The sequence below is a fragment of the Salvia splendens genome, chromosome 2, assembly GCF_004379255.2.
Source record: "Salvia splendens isolate huo1 chromosome 2, SspV2, whole genome shotgun sequence".
Lineage (NCBI taxonomy): Eukaryota > Viridiplantae > Streptophyta > Magnoliopsida > Lamiales > Lamiaceae > Salvia > Salvia splendens.
The window spans coordinates 29766533-29786348 of NC_056033.1; the positions used below are offsets into that span (position 1 = coordinate 29766533).

General features: G+C 37.4%; 2 protein-coding genes across 4 annotated transcripts; one reads left to right on the top strand and one right to left on the bottom strand.

Moving 5' to 3' along the window:
• Nucleotides 1-7225: 7225 nt before the first annotated feature.
• On the bottom strand, nucleotides 7226-10719 carry LOC121764201 (calcium-dependent protein kinase 20-like). The gene is made up of 7 exons (XM_042160258.1): nucleotides 9644-10719; nucleotides 8859-9002; nucleotides 8642-8794; nucleotides 8341-8456; nucleotides 7968-8135; nucleotides 7635-7859; nucleotides 7226-7555 (listed from the first exon to the last, which is right to left on the bottom strand). Exons 1-7 carry the CDS (start codon nucleotides 10464-10466, stop codon nucleotides 7451-7453), a joined length of 1734 nt encoding a protein of 577 aa, XP_042016192.1. The 5' UTR covers nucleotides 10467-10719; the 3' UTR covers nucleotides 7226-7450.
• A 3595-nt stretch (nucleotides 10720-14314) lies between these two features.
• Nucleotides 14315-19811, top strand: LOC121764205 (protein downstream neighbor of Son-like). 3 transcript variants are annotated; one of them, XM_042160263.1, is made up of 15 exons: nucleotides 14315-14448; nucleotides 14601-14738; nucleotides 15451-15521; nucleotides 15593-15722; nucleotides 15874-15962; nucleotides 16052-16205; nucleotides 16286-16476; nucleotides 16883-17082; nucleotides 17157-17255; nucleotides 17633-17754; nucleotides 17906-18007; nucleotides 18334-18440; nucleotides 18572-18659; nucleotides 19012-19184; nucleotides 19272-19811. In XM_042160263.1, exons 2-15 carry the CDS (start codon nucleotides 14619-14621, stop codon nucleotides 19489-19491), a joined length of 1866 nt encoding a protein of 621 aa, XP_042016197.1. In that variant the 5' UTR covers nucleotides 14315-14448; nucleotides 14601-14618; the 3' UTR covers nucleotides 19492-19811. The 3 variants fall into 3 exon arrangements, with proteins under 3 accessions (XP_042016197.1, XP_042016204.1, XP_042016201.1); XM_042160270.1 differs by having other exon boundaries at nucleotides 15610-15722; XM_042160267.1 differs by having other exon boundaries at nucleotides 14328-14448; nucleotides 14604-14738.
• Nucleotides 19812-19816: the final 5 nt, after the last annotated feature.

A 19816-nucleotide genomic window follows, 5' to 3' on the forward strand; every position in this document is an offset into this window, starting at 1 on the left:
TGCTCAATTGGAATACATAGATTGACAACAATAGCAGAAGTTAATAACATAAGTTAACAAAATCTGTGAATACTTCTGTAGTTTTTGCATTATTTGTAGAGAGAGACAGGGAGAGATGGGGTCTAGAACAACCAATCTGCATTGGGCTTGTTTGTGGTACGTTTTGTTAAGAATTGACATGACTCGGTATGGATTCTCATTCAATGTATCCACTAGCATTCTTGAATTGCAAATATCTACCATTAATATTTTCAAGTTATATCTCACGTATCGAGCATAGATATTTCTAATTGAAGAACATTGTAAATTGTAATTTTTACAAATTCCCATTCAGAATATTAATGTTCCGGAATTGCATATATTGAATACTTCCCCGTCCCTGAAAAGTATGAACATTTGATTCGACACATGTTTTAATGCTAATTAATAGTAAAATAGAGAGAGATAACATGAAAAAGATTTTGAAGTATGGTTAATGGAGAATGGATCTCAACTTATTAGAGAGAAATGAGTTTCTAAAAGAGTAAAGTACTATTTTGGTCCTAAACATATGGTCGAAATACGATTTTAGTTCAGAACATTCACTTTTTAAAAATCAACTCCTAGATATACAAAAACGTTGTCGGTTTGGTCCTAAACATACTAAAACGTTGTCGATTTGGTCCTTTTTTGACGATTCCGTCAATTTTCTAACGGTCAACCGTGAATTAGCAAATATTTAACCAAATTAGTAATTAATTAAAATAAATTAAAATGAAATTTCTCTCAAATCTCTCTTCCTCTCCCCGCTCTCACCGGTGACACCCAATTCTTCACTCTCCCTCATCAATCATCAATTCTAAAATATGAGATTTCTAGTTGTAGCCCTAATTCCATCAAATTGCTTGGAACCTCCAACTCTAACTGTCGATTCTTCAATGGCGTTTCAACGATTTCCACATCCTCCCCCATGATGAAAGGATTTGATAATCCATTCCACGAATTCAGCTTGCTCAGCTCACCCAAGCACCTCGCCACCTCCTTCATCGACAGCCTCTTCTCTCTGTATCAGAGCAACAACATCCATGCACAACATTCATGCACACAGCCGCATCTACATCACGTCCATGCAGCCTCCCATGCATCCTCACACACACGAGCACATTCCATGCAGAAGAGGTTGATGCTTCAGTTAGTTAGTTAGTTAGTTGACAGCTGGAGTTAGTTAGATTTCAGTTTATTTGTTAAGTCCTTTGTTAGTTAGATTCAACACCAAGTATATAAGGTGTCTTTGTATGCATTTTGAATTCAATGAATAATATCTCATATTTTCTCCCAAGTTCTCTCTCACGGTTTCTCCAATCAACCTATCATTCTATCTTCATAGATTTATCATTCTATCTTCATAGTTTTATCATGGTATCAGTGACAAAATTGCTTCCGCTTCTCTGATCTGAATCAGATCTTCTCTCTAATCCGTTCATCCTCGACGTCTTGAGCTCCTGTTTTTCCAGATCTTATCTCCAGTTCATCAATGGCCAATCGAAATCGCGTTCCTCAAATACCAACCGAAGACACATCCAGTCCATAATTCCTCCATCCGAGCGATAATCCTGGCATTAATCTGGTTCCACAACAGCTTACTGGTTCCAACTATGCAACTTGGAGCAGAGCCTTTAGCACGACTCTCCTTGCCAAAAATAATCTCGTCTTCGTCGATGGATCCATCCTTAGGCCAGCTCGAGACGATCTTCTTTATCATCTGTGGATCCGATGCAACAGTATGGTTACTTCATGGCTCCGCAATTCCCTCTCTACACAAATCTGCTCCAGCATCATGTACCTCGACGATGCCTATGCAATTTGGTTTGATTTAAAGGAGCGCTTCTCCATTGCTGACTCTGCTAGGATCTATCAGCTTCGACAACAGCTAATGACACTCTCTCAAGGATCGTCGGATGTCTCTACTTACTTCACCAATCTTCGCATACTATGGGATGAATATAAGAATACTCAACCTACCTCTTGGTGCTCATGCAACAGATGCACTTGTGAAAGTACTTCAAAATGGAGCCAACACCAAGAGAATGAATGCACTATGCAATTTCTCATCGGCTTGAATGCTTCCTTTTCTCAACTGAGATCTCATCTTCTATCCATGATTCCTTTACCTTCTCTATCTAAGGTTTTTTCATTGGTTATTCAGGAAGAAAGACAGAGATCAATTGATGGAAATTCATCATCATCCTCTACATCTACTCGGATTCCACCAACCACTAGTGAACTACCTTATGCCAATGCAGCTTCTTCTTCATTCGGCAGAGGTTTGAACAAGTTTCTATGTTCTCACTGTGGTAGAACAAACCATCCAGTTGAGAAATGTTTTATTCTCCATGGTTTTCCACCTGGATTTGGCCGAGGAAAAGGAAAATCTACTCCACATTCTACTGGTTTTTCTGGAAATTCAAACTCCAATTCCTTTGGATTTGCTGGAAATTCAAGTTCTCATCAGCAGCGTTTTGTGAATTTTGTTGAAGACACTGCTAATCTACTAAGTATTGATCAATATCAATAGCTCACCAGCCTCTTACAAAGTCAGAAACTCAACAATCCACCTCCATCAGCCAACACACCAGTGTCTGATCTTTCAGCTCCATCCTCAGCCAATCCTCTTGTCTCCAACAACTTCTCTGGTACTGTTTTCTTCTCTCCTTCCATAAACTCCATATCTTCATAATGTTCTACTTCATCTACATGGATTTTAGATACAGGTGCTACTCACCATGTTTGCTTCGATCAATCTCTTCTCAATTCAGCCACACCAATCTCAAATGCCTCTGTCAATCTTCCAAATGGAAACACAGCACTTGTCACTCATCTAGGTACTGTGAAGCTCACTTCTCTCATCACCTTATCCTCAGTTCTTCATGTACCATCCTTCTCATTCAATCTGATATCTTTTAGTGCACTCACTCACAATTCTGATTGCACTGTTATCTTTACTCACAATAACTTCCAAATTCAGGAAGTTTCACTGGGGACAGTGATTGGGAGGGGTAATCGAGTTGAGAATTTATACATCTTTGAGTTCCCAGAGTCTTCTAGCAACACCACAAATGTATCCCTGCCTTGTTCAAATACTGATGTAATACCACTTTTGAAATCTGCTTCTGTTAATTCAGTTGTAAGTCTTGATCTTTGGCATCAACGTTTGGGGCATCCCTCACTCAATAAATTGAAACTCTTATCCAATATATTGTCTCCTTCAAACTCACATCTGTCTTCTTGTCAAATATGTCCCATTGCTAAGCAAAAGAAGCTCCCCTTTCCTGTTTCCACATATACATCCTCTGAGCCTTTTGATATGATCCACTGTGATGTATGGGGGCCTTTCTCCACCCCCACACATGATAATTTTCAGTACTTTCTAACCATAGTGGACGATTTTTCAAGATTTGTATGGACGTTCCTCCTCACACAAAAGTCTGAAGTCCAACCTGTATTAACTCAGTTCTTTGCTACCATTCACACTCAGTTTTCCAAGAAAATTAAAATCATGAGAAGTGACAACGCACCTGAGTTTAATCTCCACACTCTTCTCTCATCTTATGGTACTATAGCTCAGCATTCTTATGTGGAAACCCCACAACAAAATGCAAGGGTTGAAAGAAAACACCAACATCTTCTCAATGTAGCCCGCAGCCTCCTCTTTCAGTCTCACTTGCCTATTTCTTTTTGGGGAGAGTGTATCCTCACAGCATCATTTCTTATGAATAGAACCCCATCCTCTGTTCTTCTAGATAATACAACACCTTTTCAAGCTCTATTCAAATAGCCACCTTCTTATTCCAATCTCAAAACCTTTGGATGTCTTTGTTTTGCATCCACACTTGACATAAGCAAACATAAATTCTCACCTAGAGCCATCAAATGTGTCTTCATTGGCTATCCCTCTGGTTTCAAAGGATATAAAGTCATGGATATATACACTAATGAGATTTTTATCAGCAAACATAAATTCTCACCTAGAGCCATCAAATATGTCTTCATTGGCTATCCCTCTGGTTTCAAAGGATATAAAGTCATTGGCATTCCATGAATCTGATTTTCCATTCTCATCTCAGCCTCACTCCAATTTTCCCTCTCAGTCTCATTCTGATCCTCTCAGCTCTCTTCATCCTCCACCTTATACTGATCCTATTCCTCAGAATCCTCACACTTCTTATCACTCCAAGTCTGGCAGATTACTCAAAACTCCATCTCATCTCACTGATTACTTATGTAATTCACTCACCACATCCTCAAAATACCCAATCTCATCTTACTTCTCTCTTTCAAAATTATCTCAGCCTTATCTCCAATTCATCATCCTACTCTCCACACTAAATGAACCCTCTACCTACAAAAAGGCATCTCAAAGCTCAGAATGGGTTCTGGCTATGCAAGAAGAGCTGCAAGCTTTGATTAGAAACAATATGTGGTTGATCACTTATCTACCTCCGGGTAAAGTCCCTATCTCATGCAAATGGGTATACAAAATCAAGTTTAAAGCAGATGCTACTGTGGAAAGATACAAAGCTCGTTTGGTTGCAAAAGGTTTCACTCAACAGGCTGGTGTTGATTATCATGACACCTTTTCTCCTGTAGCCAAACTCACTACTGTCAAACTCATGCTTTCTCTTGCTGCTATTAAGGGTTGGACCTTGGCACACCTGGATATTAATAATGCATTCCTATATGGAGATTTGGAAGAAGAAATCTATATGACCTTGCCTCCTGGTCTAGTTGTTGATGATCCTCCACCTGGCTCTGGACAACTTGTTTGTCGATTGAAAAAGTCCTTATATGGTCTTAAACAAGCCTCCAGGCAGTGGTACCTGAAGTTCTCTCAAGTTCTATCTGGGTTTGGTCTGACTCAATCTCCTTCAGATCATTCTTTCTTCTACAGACAATCTCCAACCGGCCATTTCTTTGGTGTTGTCACATATGTGGATGATATCTTAGTAGCCAGCAGTGAAGAGAGCATGATTTCTGAGTTTAAATTCTTTCTTACCAATCACTTCAAATTCAAGGACTTAGGCTATCCTAAATATTTTCTAGGCATTGAAATTGCTAGAAACAACACTGGGATCTTCATTTCTCAGCATAAATATGCCTTAGATCTTGTGTCTGATGCTGGTTTGCTTGGATGCAAACCTGCCTTTACCCCCATGGATTCCATCAAGCAGCTACAAATGGATGCAAGACCTCCACTTGATGATCCTACGGCTTACAGAAGACTCATTGGAAGGCTGGTTTATCTTTGTATCACAAGACCTGACATCACATTTGCTGTAAATAAACTAAGCCAATTCCTATCCAAACCCTGCTTAGATCACTCTCTTGCTGCTGAAAGAGTTCTTAGATATCTGAAAGGGACAATTGGTCATGGCTTATTCTATTCAGCTCAAGCAGACATCTCTCCTAGCATCTTCTCTGATGCTGATTGGGCTGGATGCCCAGACACCAGGCGCTCCCTTTGATTTCTTGGAGATCAAAGAAACAACATACTGTCTCGAGGTCCTCTGCTGAAGCTGAATACAGGTCCATGGCCCTTGCTTGTTGTGAGATAGTTTGGATAATTGCTCTACTTAAGGATTTCGGCATAGAGATGAAACAACCGGTTCCCTTGTATTGTGATAGCTAGGCTGCTGTTCACATTAGCTCTAATCCGATTTTCCATGAGCGCACAAAGCATATTGAGATCGATTGCCACACTGCTCGTGATAAAATTCTTGAAGGAGTGATACAAACCATACATGTTCACAACAACAATCAATTGGCTGACATATTCACAAAGCCCTTAGCCGCTGCTCATTTTCACAACTTGTTGATCAAGATGGACTTTAAAACTCTGTACGGTCCATCTTGAGGGGGCCTATCAGAGCAACAACATCCATGCACAACATTCATGCACACAGCCGCATCTACATCACGTCCATGCAGCCTCCCATGCATCCTCACACACACGAGCACATTCCATGCAGAAGAGGTTGATGCTTCAGTTAGTTAGTTAGTTAGTTGACAGCTGGAGTTAGTTAGATTTCAGTTTATTTGTTAAGTCCTTTGTTAGTTAGATTCAACACCAAGTATATAAGGTGTCTTTGTATGCATTTTGAATTCAATGAATAATATCTCATATTTTCTCCCAAGTTCTCTCTCACGGTTTCTCCAATCAACCTATCATTCTATCTTCATACATCTATCATTCTATCTTCATAGATTTATCATTCTATCTTCATAGTTTTATCACTCTGCACGACCTCACTCATTTCGCCGCCACCGTTGCCACCATCTTCTTTATCCTCGCATCCCAAGGCGCCAGAACCCTAGATCGTACACGCTCATGAATTTCTCCTTTCTTATCAGCTGAATTACCCAATCCACCAACGGGCGACGAATTCACCATATCCGGCTCTGGCGGTCTAGAGAGCTAATCGGATCCAGCGGGGCCAGGTCGGGGGCGGGGATTGGTGTGGAGGACATTGTACAAAGTGTCATTGCTCATGAATTCGACGAAGAGGCGGCGACCGTGGGAGTTGGTGGAGAAGCTGAGGAGGTTGACGAGGGAGGGGTTGTAGAGGGAGGAGAGAATGCCAATCTCATTGTCGAGGTCGTTGGCGGAGGACTTCTTGACGGTGACAAGGTGGCCGGAGCGGAGTATGGCCTTGTAGACTCGGTCGTGGCGTCCTTGGCCCAGGAGCTTGGAGTCAAAGAAGTTGGCGGTGGCTAATTGGAGGTCTTTGTAGGTGAATTCTTAGATTTGATGGGGGTGGGAATGAGAATCGGATGTGGAGATGGAGGAGGCGGTTTTGCAAGAAAAGTACCACTTTAGAATTGATGAGGGAGAGATGAATTGGTGTCACCGGCCAGAGAGGAAGGATAGGAAGAGAGATGTGAGAAATATTTTAGATTTTTTTTAAATTTTATTTTGTTTTAATTAATTACTCACTAATCTAGTCAAAATTTGGCTAATTCACGGTTGACCGTCAGAAATTGACGGAACCGTATGTTTAGGACCAAACTGACAACGTTTTCATATGTTTAGGAGTCGATTTTCAAAAAGTGAATGTTCTAGACCAAAATCGTATTTCGGTCATATGTTTAGGACCAAAATAGTACTTTACTCTTTCTAAAATTAAAAAGTTCATACTTTTAGGGACGAACTAAAAATGAAATAGTTAATACTTGTTAGGAACAGAAGGAGTATAATATTGTTTTTTAAATCATTTTCCAATCAGCCCAATATTTATACACTGAAATATATAGACAACAATTTCATTTCAAGAATGCAAAACAACCTAACAAAATGCAACCCAAAAATCTAAAGAAGGGCACATAACTCATCACTATTCTCTATTCATCCAATTTCTTTTCTTGCATCTATCCATAACTTTTAACAAACTAAAAAGCAAAATAAAATATTTTTTTTCTAAGAACCCTTCATTCCCATGCTTATGCTATTCTGTACTACCTTGCCCCCCAAACTACTGTCCTGCATCATTGACACAAACTCGCTGTAATCAATGCGCCCATCCTGAAACAAACAAGACAAGTTTATGATTATTGGAGAAATCCAACATCATAGCAGTGAGAAAGTAGAGAGTGAGAAGTACGTTGTCTTTGTCGACTTCACGGATGATGTCATCTAGGTGGACATCTTCTATTCCAAATTGCTCGCAAACCTGCTGGAGCTCGTCCCGTGTGATGTAGCCGCTGCCATCTTTGTCAAAATATGAAAAGGCTGCGTGTATGTGATCATCTTTCTGCACTTTGTTTAGGTGCAACATTGCTGCCACAAATTCCCGGTAGTCTATGGTGCCACTGTTGTCAAAATCAGCCTGCATTGGCAACAAAGTCTAGTTAAATCACAACAAAAACCAATCACTCAAAACCGACGATGATGTTGTTTTGTTATATAGTAGTACTATATATCATTATCAACTCACAGCTTGCATCAAGTTCTCTATTTCTGAGTCTTTGAGGTTGGCGCCAACTCTAGATAGCCCTTTCTTGAGTTCTTCAAGTGTGATGTGCCCACTATTATCTACATCAATCATTTTAAACATTTCCTTTAGTCCTGCGATTTCCTCCTCAGATAGGCTCTCGGCGATAACCTGCAGAGGTTGAAGGAATGATGTCGCCATCAGCTGCAGCGCACTAAGGCGACCGGTATGCAAAGATACCACTTGTTCATTCTTAAAATCAAATGTTTCATGCATATACATGGATTCTGATGAAGATTGTATCGTTTCAGTTAAGTTCATCATTGGATGTGAAAGAAGTAACGCATTCAGTTTCAAAGAAAACAGAAGAACTCACTCTGATGGCAATCTTTTTTATTTTGTTCATCGCAGAGAACTGCTTCAGACGACTTAGAACAGCTGAATCAAGAGGCTTATCAGGAGCAACACCATCGATTTGTACCCATGGATGGCCTGAATACATCATATTACTATTTTAATAGACATTCCATATGTTTTGAATGTGAAAATATCTTGTTAGATGCTAGCAGTTATATTTCGTTTGATTCTCTACCAAATACTGTTATTCCTGCAACTTCAACTTGTATCTTCTTAAGCAATGCCGCATAGATCAGAGAAGAGCGTGATAATAGACTCACAAAGAACTTCATGAGCTGTTAGCCGCTTCTTAGGGTCTTGAACAAGCATTTTCCGAACAAGATCCTTTGCACTGTCAGATATACTAGGCCAGGGTTCGGAAACAAAGTCAAGTTCGCCTTTCAAAACCTGCTCGAAAATTCCCTGTTCCGATTCTGAAATAAAAGCATACATTAGCCTGATCGCAGCAAATAATAGTGATCAAGAATAAATTCTTACCATCCCAAAATGGTGGAACTCCACATAGCAATATGTAGATGATAACTCCCGCACTCCAAACATCACATTCTTGGCTATAATGCTTCTTTAATACCTCTGGGGCCACATAGTAAGGGCTTCCAACAACATCATTGAATGTTTCCCCTGATAAAGCAAATGCAAACTTGATCACTTGATCAGGCGTGGGCATTAAGGGATTGAAGTGCAAGGATGTTTCCAGTTGAATGGTTAGACACACAGCATGACCTTAGTCAGAGAATGCCAAGAGACGAGAAATGTTGTTTTGCTCATTGAACAGGAGAAAGAAATTGATAAGAGAAACTCAATCAGAACATCATCAAACAGTTCCTAAAAAATACATTTCTCGCTTGATTTAACGCTAAATGATACAAATTCAGACAAGTCAGAGTTATGACTTTGCTACAATGACAAGATTCTTTCCAAATGGTTCAATATCACTTCTTCCATCTATTGTCATGTCATCACACCAAGGTCAAGGTTGTATTCAACATGCTAGTATTCTATAATCTAACAGCTCCTAGCCTAGATTCTTCTAATCATGATTTATATTCAACCAGTTAATCATCTTAGGTGCCTGAAAAATGAACAAATGACATTGAATACAAATACCCACAATTGCAAAAGTTTTCAGTTTTCGAAGGAACCAACTATTGAAAACATTCCTTGATGTCAAAGGGTCTTAAAACACACTAAATGAAGTTGAATGGACTCAACCATCATTTACCCGGAAAAAAAAAGAACAAGATGCAGAGGTAAATAAGCACCTGGCTTGAAGAAAGCAGAGAGGCCAAAATCAATGGTCTTAAGCGGCGACTCCTCTTGCTGATTAACAAAGAGAAAGTTCTCAGGTTTCAAGTCTCTATGCATAACTCCTAGGGAATGGCAGGCTTGCACAACACCTACTATTATCCTAGACAGCTCAGCCGCCTTCCTCTCGGTGTAATGCCCTCTTTGGATGATCCTATCGAAAAGCTCCCCACCCGAGCAAAGCTCCATCATAAGATGAACTGACACAGCATCCTCAAAAGCCCCCACAATTGAAATCACGTTTGGATGCCCTGCCATATGGTGCATGATCTGAATTTCCGTCCTGACATCCTCCACATCCTCGGGCGTCGCCAGCTTCCTCTTAGCTATTGTTTTGCAAGCGAACTGCTTGTTCGTCCCCTTCTCCACGCACAGGAATGTCGTCCCAAACTGACCTTGCCCTAGCTTCCTACCCATAGAAAACATCTCCTTCATATTCTCCGTTTTCCGCTGCAGAACTGACTCCACCTGCAATCCTGCACATGACACTGTCTTCACAGGTGTAGGCCTGTCCTTTTTTGCTGCATCGGCCTGCTTATCGTTGGTGATCGTCTCTGCCTTGGGAGACGGCGGAGGATCCGGTTTCTTAGGCTCCTCAGGTGTGGTATCGATCGGCGTTGGTGGGGTGTTGTGGACGTCGGAGTTCTCCTTGCTTTTGGAGCTGTCACCAGAGTCCTGATCCGGAGGCGGAAGGCTCTCCTTCGGCTTCCACACGGCGGCAGTCATGGATTGGAAGAATCCATTCTTCCCTGATTTTGGCCCTGTGCAGTTGTTCCCCATCCAAACGCTATACCGATCTGTGGAAATCCCCAACTCTTTCAAATTTCACCATTTAAATGTGCCCTAATTGATCGTGAATCACCCCCCAATTTTCTGATCAATCGTCTTCTTATCACCTCCTGAATCAGCCCCAATTTTTTAATGGTGGTCTTATGACTAGCTGAACAATGGAATCCACGAGATTCAGTGCGATCAATTGTTGCAAATGCGCTGCCGAATCAAAATTGAGCAATGGAGAAAAAAATTGAGCGGGAGGGGGGTGGGAAAATTGGATGAGGAGGAGGAATGGCAAATTGATACGAGAGATAGTGGATGAGTCAAGTGGGATGAGAATTGTAGCATTGGATTTGGATTTGTTTTGGTTTGGATTCTACATGTTCTTGTTCTGCGCAGAATTGCAGGAGATGATGATCCTGAATTCTTAAATTTGAGCATCGCTTTTATCTCATGCAATGCAATGCAATGTTTTTATGATTATCAAATTCGTGAAATATTGCACGCACGCCTCCAAATAATAATATCACGTGGATAAAAATTACTCACATTTCTGTTATAAATATAAATTATTCTCACGGCAGATAAATCAGACAACACGTTTTTGTTTTTTCGAGACATATATATAATAATATGGGTGTGTTATATGGATAACTACTCTTAAATTGTTAACTACAACTAAATGATAGGTTTTTTTTATCATTAAATTAAGGCACATGATCATACAATCATGAGTATCAATACATTGTACAAAAAATGCCAATTAGGGGTATTAATATCATTTAACAAAAAGTTAGTTATAACTAGCTTTTTAAAAATATCTCAAAACTTTAAATGATTATAACTATCTCAATTTAAATTATTTTTTACACAACATATATCAAATTAAAGATAATTTTATAAGAATTCCAATGAGATCTTACATGCATATATTCCAATGTCAAAATCTAAAAAAAATCATAAATTTTCATATTTTTCGTCAAACAGCTAATGTCAACATAGATAATATAATATGTCAACCTAATATTTGTACAATGTCAATATTAAATTGTGATGACATATTCAATGCACTGTGTTGATATCTTTAATACACTATATTGACATTGCAGACTCAAAAGCCTAAATGTGATAGTTAATCTTATTTTTTCAATATTAAAATATGAAAAACTAAATTACAAATGGAAAATTATAGACCATTAGATCTTTTAATTTCTATAGTCTTAAATTAGTTATAGTTAGCAATTAATGGGTGAATTAGCAATTTATCACACCCCTATAATAATATATATAGCATTTATTCTATAATGTTTGAACTTTTGCAAATTGTACATCAACGCATGCATGCAAATAATTACTAATAACTACTAGGAGTAGTATATTAATTTTCCAAATATCCATAACCAAATCTAAGAATTAAACAAGAGCATTTCAATGGGACATTTAAATTGCTAATAGCATATTACACACCAAAATTGGGATATTTGGCTTATAAATATTTGTCCATCCAAAAAATGGTAAAAGACGATATATAAAAATAAATCCGAAAATTAAAATGGGACAAAATGGTTTTGAACTCAAGTAATTGGGTTGTAAAAAACTTATTAACCACTATACTACATAGTACATCATTAATATATAGACCAACACATGTGTATAATAAAATGACTCCCTCTGCCCGCATACTAATCTGATCTGCTATGTTCATATCCGACACATGACTCGCACAATACATGAACTTGTTAGAAATACGATATTGTTCGTATTGTCACAACATAATAATGACATGAACTCGACACAATACGATAATGACATGTAGTGACAAAACCAAAGATTTAAACAAGACGATGATGAATTAATTTAAACAAATGTTTTTGAAAATGAATTAGATTTAAGTAACATTATCTTCTACATTATACACAAAATAGTTAATTCCTAAGTGTATTCATATTTCAAAGGCAAAGCTAACTAGGTCATACTTTGAATTTGTGCTTTAAATAATTATATAGTCAAATACCTTTAAAAGTTAAAATTAAAGGATACTAATTTTTTTTATCATATCTGGTTTTTAGACTTACATAAAATCTGAAAACCAAAATTTCTCGACTAAGGGATCAACAATACACATAATAACATTTTTTAAGTATTTGATTACGTTAATTGTATTTGTAAAAATAAGTCATTACTATTTTTTTAAATATTGATTTCAATAAAGAATTATACATAGATTATAAAGGATTTAATCGAATGCAAACTCTATATTATGATCTGGATCGTTAAAAAATGTCAACCGATGACAAAATAATAACAACAAAAATGTCAACACAGTGACAACCGTTGACATTGTATTGACATTTTTTGTTGTTATTATTTTTATCATTTGTTGACATTTTTTAACCATCTAGATTATAGTTTAGAGTTGACATACTTATGGCAGTGAAGGCATAGAATGGATTGGAACCATGGAGGCAATATATGACATATGATAACATAAGTTAACTATAATCAAGTAATAAGAATAATAAATAAGGAAGTAAAGGGGAGTGTTATATTGCTAACTTAATACTTAATTGCTAATTACAATTAAATAATAGTCCTTAGATATTCAAATCAAGGGCCTAGATCATGAATCCCGAAATGTCAATACGATAAAAAAAAAGCGTCAATAAAGGTATTAGGGTCAATTTACAATAAATTAGTTGTAACTAACTTTTGAAAAATATCACATAATTTTAAAACGCATATAACTTTCTTGATTTAAATTATTTTTCCGCACAACATATATCAAATTAAAGATAATTTCAAAAGGATTCTAACGAGATCTCATTTGCATATGTTCCAATGTCAAAATTTGAATTTTTTTTTGAAAATTTTCAATTTTTTCGTACAACAACAAATGTCAACATAGTATTTAAAATATGTCAATATAATACATGTAAAATGTCATTCTTAAAACAATGTGTTGACATAAGTAATGTGTTGACATTCTCAAAGCATTGTGTTGATATTTTCAAAACACTATATTGACATTTTCATCCAAAACCCTAATTTAATTAATAAAAATGAAAATTACACGTGACAAATTTTAGACCACTAGATTTCTAAAATCCTATGGTCTTAAATTAGTTGTAGTTAGCAACTAGAGAGTGAGTTAGCAATTGATCACTCTTCATGAAGTAAAATAATAAAATTAATAATGTTAATTATTAAAGAGTTACTTGAATCCGTCCTAAGCCAAATTGGAATTATCGTATCATTATTATGTCGATCTGATAAGGACATAAACATGATAAAGTTGACAGTAACCTATTAATTTCGAGGTGTTCGTGTTGTGTAAAAATTGTCAGCCTACGGGGAAAGGCAACCCAACCCCTTCGCTTGATTTCACAAGTCCTGTTCCAGGGATGGGAAAATGAATCCACGTTGCAGTCTTGCAGATGTCTCTATACTGCACGCAAGTGATAATTTTTTTAGCCTGAACGTGAAGTGTAGATTTTAGGATTGTTCGCCAAAGTTTTCAATTTATTTGCCAGATTCATGAACAAAGTAATGGAATGATAAATTGATATACTCCTAAGTAATTTAAATATTTGTTTAAGAGTTTTGTAGCTCCATTTATATTTATTATTTTTAGTAATGAATTTCATATTATACTCCATTTTATTATAGAATTAATATACAAAAATATAACCTATAGTATTTTATTAACTTTTTAATCTATTTTTTATGCATTAATTAAGATCTATGTTGGATCAAAATGAGATACTATATCATAGACAAATTTATCGACTAAAAAGACCACCTCGGTTTTTATTTTTTGTAGAAAATATGAAGCCCAAAGAAGTAGTCCATCTCAAATAGAGGGAAACAAATAATTCAAATCAATCCAAAACCAAATTTGTTTGTCCAGCCGCATTCTCTCCTCACCAGAACACTGTTGGAATGATTTCTGGAATTATCTGATTGCCTGAAATCGCTTCTTATTCTCTAAGTGCGATCCTAATTTTGTTTGATTGTTTGTTATTGCTAATTTTCTCTTTTCCCTCTACTGTTCCCTACATTGAGGACGAGTTTGATTTATTCCCCCAAATCTGAGTTGTTTTTGTGCGTGGATCTTAAGGATTGTATTATTGTAATTTGCAGCAGTTGCTCGCGGAGAGGATGAGTAATGTTGCGACAGCAAGTCAATTGCCGATGCCTAATGATCTTCACTATGGCGGTGTTTCTGCTGGAGGAGTTTCGAACACCAAATTGAAGTGGAAAACCCCCTCGGAGTTGAGGGTAACGTTTCCAAGCCTCATCTTTCAGTTTCGTTTTACAATCTGATTAATTTCGACATAATATAGTCACTCAATTGATCAGATATACTCTATTACGTGATGTCAATCTTTACATGCTTCATTTATCATTAATCTTCACTATCACCGGTGGTGGTGTCCTTAAGCTGCTGAGGTATACAATTATTCACTCAGAGGCCGAATTGGGTAAAAATAATGTACTATGAAAATGTGGTGAATAGTGGATTAACTTCTAGTTTCGTCTCTATTTTGTTATAAGCTGAATAGGAGTGTGGCACCAGCTTCAATGTTATTCCACTCCATACACCTTTCTTTGCATACCATCATGTGTGTTTCTACACGTACACACGAATCATGATAGACCCTTAGGATTGACATTTTAGTGAAACTAAAAGGGTTTCCCGCATCCATTTCTCCGCTAAAAACAGGCATAGTATGCTGTTGGTTATGTTAAGAAGCAAGAAAAGAGATGGAGCTCGATGCCTAATCATTGACAATGTCTTTGTACTCATCATAGGTTACTCTGCCACTCATGTACACTGGAATGTTCCCAAAATCTTCAGTTTAGCCCTTCTATGTGTTAATACCAATGTTTGCACCTGTATGATTCAGTATATATGATGTATCTGTTGATTATCAAGCAGCAATAACTAACTATGATCTGTGACAGAATACTCTTTTCCTTTACTCGACAGGGGGAACTACTGAAGAAAAAGAATTTACTGGATAGTTCGGAGGAGACTGCAACTTCTACTGGTTCCATGAGGTAGAATCATTCCCATATTTTTCTTTTACTATTACTCAAGGCGCCTTGATATCATATCTTTGTCTCTTAAGGAATCCTGGTGGAGCAGTTTCTGGGAGCAATAAATCTGATTCATTAAAAGCAGCGCGTTTCAGAAGGATGGACGAACACTTTCCTGTCACTAAAACTAATAGGCTGTTTTGCAGAAAGGAAAATCTCAAGGTTACAAGACTTTAATCTAGGATATTTTTATTGCTTTTTCTGATATCATTCCATCTCTTAAGTAACTAGTGGAGTGGTATTTTATTATGAGATGGTGGATAATAGTATCAGCCTAGTACTGCTTGAAGATATTGTCTGCTGACAACTGCAGGAAAATATTCATAGCAAGTGTGTTGGCAGCATGAAGAGTTCGAGTCTTACTTTGGATTCAAATGATAAACATGGGCTACAGAAGTCATGGTATGGATTATACTGAATGAATTATTATCAATCAGTTGCGTCCTTGCTTTTGTGATTCAGAATGTTTGATTTCTGCATGTACTTGGAAGTTTGGAGGGCACTGTTGCTTCAGAAGGTCACAACGACACTTCAAGACAAATTAATAACAATTCATGTGAAAATAGCACTGCTAATACTTTTAAGAGTGTTCGGGAGTTATCCCTTAGGGGTGGAATGATACACAACTCCTCATCAGTAGACATGGTATTTTCACTTTCTGTAACTTCTTGACCAGGAAAGGACTCTTTGACGTCTAAAATGTGAAGTGCTCTTCTTGTTTTCAGGGTAAAGCTTTAAAAGGTCTGGTTTCATGCGAACCTCATGCTTCTTCAGCTCCACTTGCTCAGCCTATGCATAGATCAGGGAATATTGCACAGCAACGCCTTTCAGAAATCCATATACCTGGACAGAAGAGTCCACTAGATTTGACACTAAAAACTAGTATGCGTGTGCTATCAGCATCATCTGTGAATTGGTAAGTTCACTAATAAAATTTTTGATGCCCCAAAGACTACTAACATCTATATATTGTAAAGTAGACAAACCAGTTAAAATAATTTTCATCCTGTAGACTTGTACATTAGTATATAAAGGGCATCACTGACTTGTGGTTTTCTGCTGTCTGTTTTTGTGAGTGTTGACTTATGTGGAAAAGAGGATTTTGTATTTTATTGTTATTTGTTATCCATAAAAATGAGATGGATGATGTCCGTTTGGATTATTTTTCTATAAATCTACAGGTTGTACTTTTTCACCATTTATATATCCCCTACAGACTACAGCCTAACACTTAAAACTTGGCTCAAACTTTCACTGCTGGATATGAAATTACCAATGTATCAGACTTTAAATGCTGATCAATATACTTAATGGCTGTACAGGTTTTATAGGTTAAGTACTTGTGCCACTTTAAACGACATGGGTCTATTTTCGCATAAGGGTTTCCAAGGCCAAAGTATGACCTCAGCTCACCCTATCTGCACCAGCCAAATCGCAAGGCATGGGGTTTTTCATTCTTGGGTGCACCCCCAGTCCAGTCTACCCCATGTAGTTATATCAGCATTGACCTCTGCAGTGGGAGGTATTTTTGGTTAAAAGGTCATTTCTTATCTCATTCCCTTTCTCCTCTTTTTAATAATGTTATCATTTCTCAAGGGCAATTGGATTTCCTAAGTAAACGACAGCAGGCATGGGAGGATTCATTTCGAAGTCTCTACTACATGCTGCGAAAGAAACTGTGTAAACTATTTTACGGTAATTATCTTTTTTCATATAATCTTTTGATGTATCGACTGTCTGGTGAATCATCACACTCTGAATTCTTCTCCCCTAATCTGCCTCAGCTATTATTCATTGGATGGAAGTAATAATTATCTATCAATTGTATTAACACCTAAACCATCAATCAAAATGACCATCAAAGTTGTCTTCTCTTGCAATGGTAGTGGCACTTGATGTATTATGGATTTTGGCCATCATTTCTAATTGAGATTTGAGAATGCAATAGTATCAGTTGTCACACAAGCCCAACCTTGCTCACTCGTGACATTTTTCTGTTTTAACTTCTAACTGTAGGATTTGCTATGCCTTCTTAATGAAAATTCATTTGTTTTTGCCCTGGACATTTGCAGTGTGCACAGTGCGCTTTGTTGCTATGTTTACCATATCTGATGGCCCAAACAAAACCAAGCATGGTTGCTATGCCTATGTGTCACAATCAACGAGAAATCTGAGGTCACTTTTGAAAGAACATGTGAGTAATTTATTCTTCTATTGCTATTTGGTACTTCAAGCTTGTTACAATTTGTCATTGCTTGAACTTACCTATTTCTTTTGTGGCCATTCACTTTGTCATTGTGGTGGTTAGCAAGAATGATGCTTTCTTAAACCCTATGCTTTTGCAGGATGCTTCATTTTCTATGCCTCTTTGCCACTCTAAAGTAGAGGAGGTTACTGCAGAAGACCTAGTTGCACTCTCTGAAATTGAAAGAAACAACCTTGGAAAGGTTAGAAATCTGTCCATTTTGCCTCAGCGGTAGCTCGTAAAATAGGGTGCTTGAGCTATATGATTGTTTATTTATAATCGAGATAGTCTTTTTTGTTTGTATTCATTGTTGAGGAATCTATACTTCTACAGATGTTATTTCTATGATTTGGTAGTCCTTATCTTTCCAGTTGCATTGCTTTATGAGCCAAGGTTGCTTGCTTTTAGAGAATCAATCTTTGTTACTTCTGTTCTGTTGAATTTAAAGAATGATTAACTTGTGGAGTATTTAGCAAACCGATTATGGCCATCGCTAACCCATTAATTTTATTCTACTGAATGATGCAGACTCGAGCTGTGGAATCCCTGACTGGAGTTGATAATACCGCACAATCTTTGTTAATGTTTGCTGGGAAGAATGTGCATGGTTTGTATGATTTTCTGTTAAATTATAGGTTGGTTTCTGGCATTAGTTTGTTCATTTACTTATTACTTGGTAAGAAGGAAAAAAGCTGAACTACTTAATATTATGAAGTTTTATCTGAGTTTTTCATCATCTCAAATTTCTTCATTTCTTTGGTTCCAGATCCCTTTACAGCCCTTTGATTGGTAGTGATGTTCCCGTTCTGTATTCACCAGTTCCTTTTGAAAATGCTGCACTTTCTGCTCCTGAGGTGGGTTTTTAGTTCTCACTATGTTTTTCTAGAGCAGGCATCATAAATAGGCAATACCATATTAATTACAGTTGTTTGTTGGAGTGTTTGTGATGAAGAGCATGCCATGATAAAATAGTTACCCATTATAGTTTTTCAGATAAAATATTGTAGCTCTCAGCTTCCACTTCAAATTTTACCGGAGCAGAAGTTAAAAAGAGGAATACCGGTTCTTGATGAATATTAACATTTCCATAGCACTATTCTCCGGTTTTCAGCATTTGTTACACGTATTTTTACTTTGATTGATTTTTTCCTTCATTCCCTTTGCGAAATTCACCCTTGTTATTATACTCCCATTTGCATTGTGCAGATCAGATGCAAACAGGTTAGAAGAGTTGAGCATTCTTCACAGCTAAAGGGCTCTAATATGTCATCTTCTGGCATCTGCTATAGTATTGAACTTAAGGATGCATACATTCCTCCTTGGGTAGTTTCTGGAGTTTGCGATGCTATGTGCTCTAACGGGGGTGACTTTCAAGCCAGGTATCCCGATGTTTTCCTGTCCAGTTAAGCCCTTATGCAATGCTCATTTGTGGCTGCTGCCTTAAATTTGATTTGATATATATGCAGTTTTGTGACGGAGTCCACATCCATAGGCTTGAATGTTGGTCTAGACACAACGACTAACCTACCTTCCCAGCAGGTTGATGCAGATATACCAATGGAAGAGCATGATCTTTCTTTTGGTATTCCAAACACCACTCTTTCCCTTCTAAGACATTCTGCCTTCTTAAAAGGACTGAAGTATGGTAATACTTCTTATACAGCCTTTCTATCACCGATTGATTAAGGATTAATATATGAGCTCTCTCATATCCGAGCCTGGAACGGCTTGTTTGTAGATTCTGATGGATAAACATTTTGCTCACCGCCTATTAAATAATGGGAGGGATATTTATTTGTATGTTTTCAGCTGTAATATCTAAGAAAAACCTTTACTTAGACAGTGTTACAGAAGGCAATTGAGCAATACAACAAACTGCTCTGCTCGACTGTTTTTTGGCTATGGCAGTTTACTACGATGTACTCCATTTTTATTGAGATACTCATATGTGCTCATTTGTAGTATACGCGCAGATCTGCATTTTCATGTTTCATCTTCTTTCATTTTCTGG

Coding starts and splice junctions, on each gene's coding strand:
- LOC121764201 (XM_042160258.1), bottom strand. CDS start 10,466: ATGGGGAACAACTGCACAGGGCCAAAATCAGGGAAGAATGGATTCTTC. Junction 9,003..9,643: donor CTCTGCTTTCTTCAAGCCAG/GTGCTTATTTAC, acceptor TTGCTTTATCAG/GGGAAACATTCAATGATGTT. Junction 8,795..8,858: donor AGTTCCACCATTTTGGGATG/GTAAGAATTTAT, acceptor CTTTTATTTCAG/AATCGGAACAGGGAATTTTC.
- LOC121764205 (XM_042160263.1), top strand. CDS start 14,619: ATGAGTAATGTTGCGACAGCAAGTCAATTGCCGATGCCTAATGATCTT. Junction 18,008..18,333: donor AAAGAAACAACCTTGGAAAG/GTTAGAAATCTG, acceptor TGAATGATGCAG/ACTCGAGCTGTGGAATCCCT. Junction 18,441..18,571: donor GATTTTCTGTTAAATTATAG/GTTGGTTTCTGG, acceptor CTTTGGTTCCAG/ATCCCTTTACAGCCCTTTGA.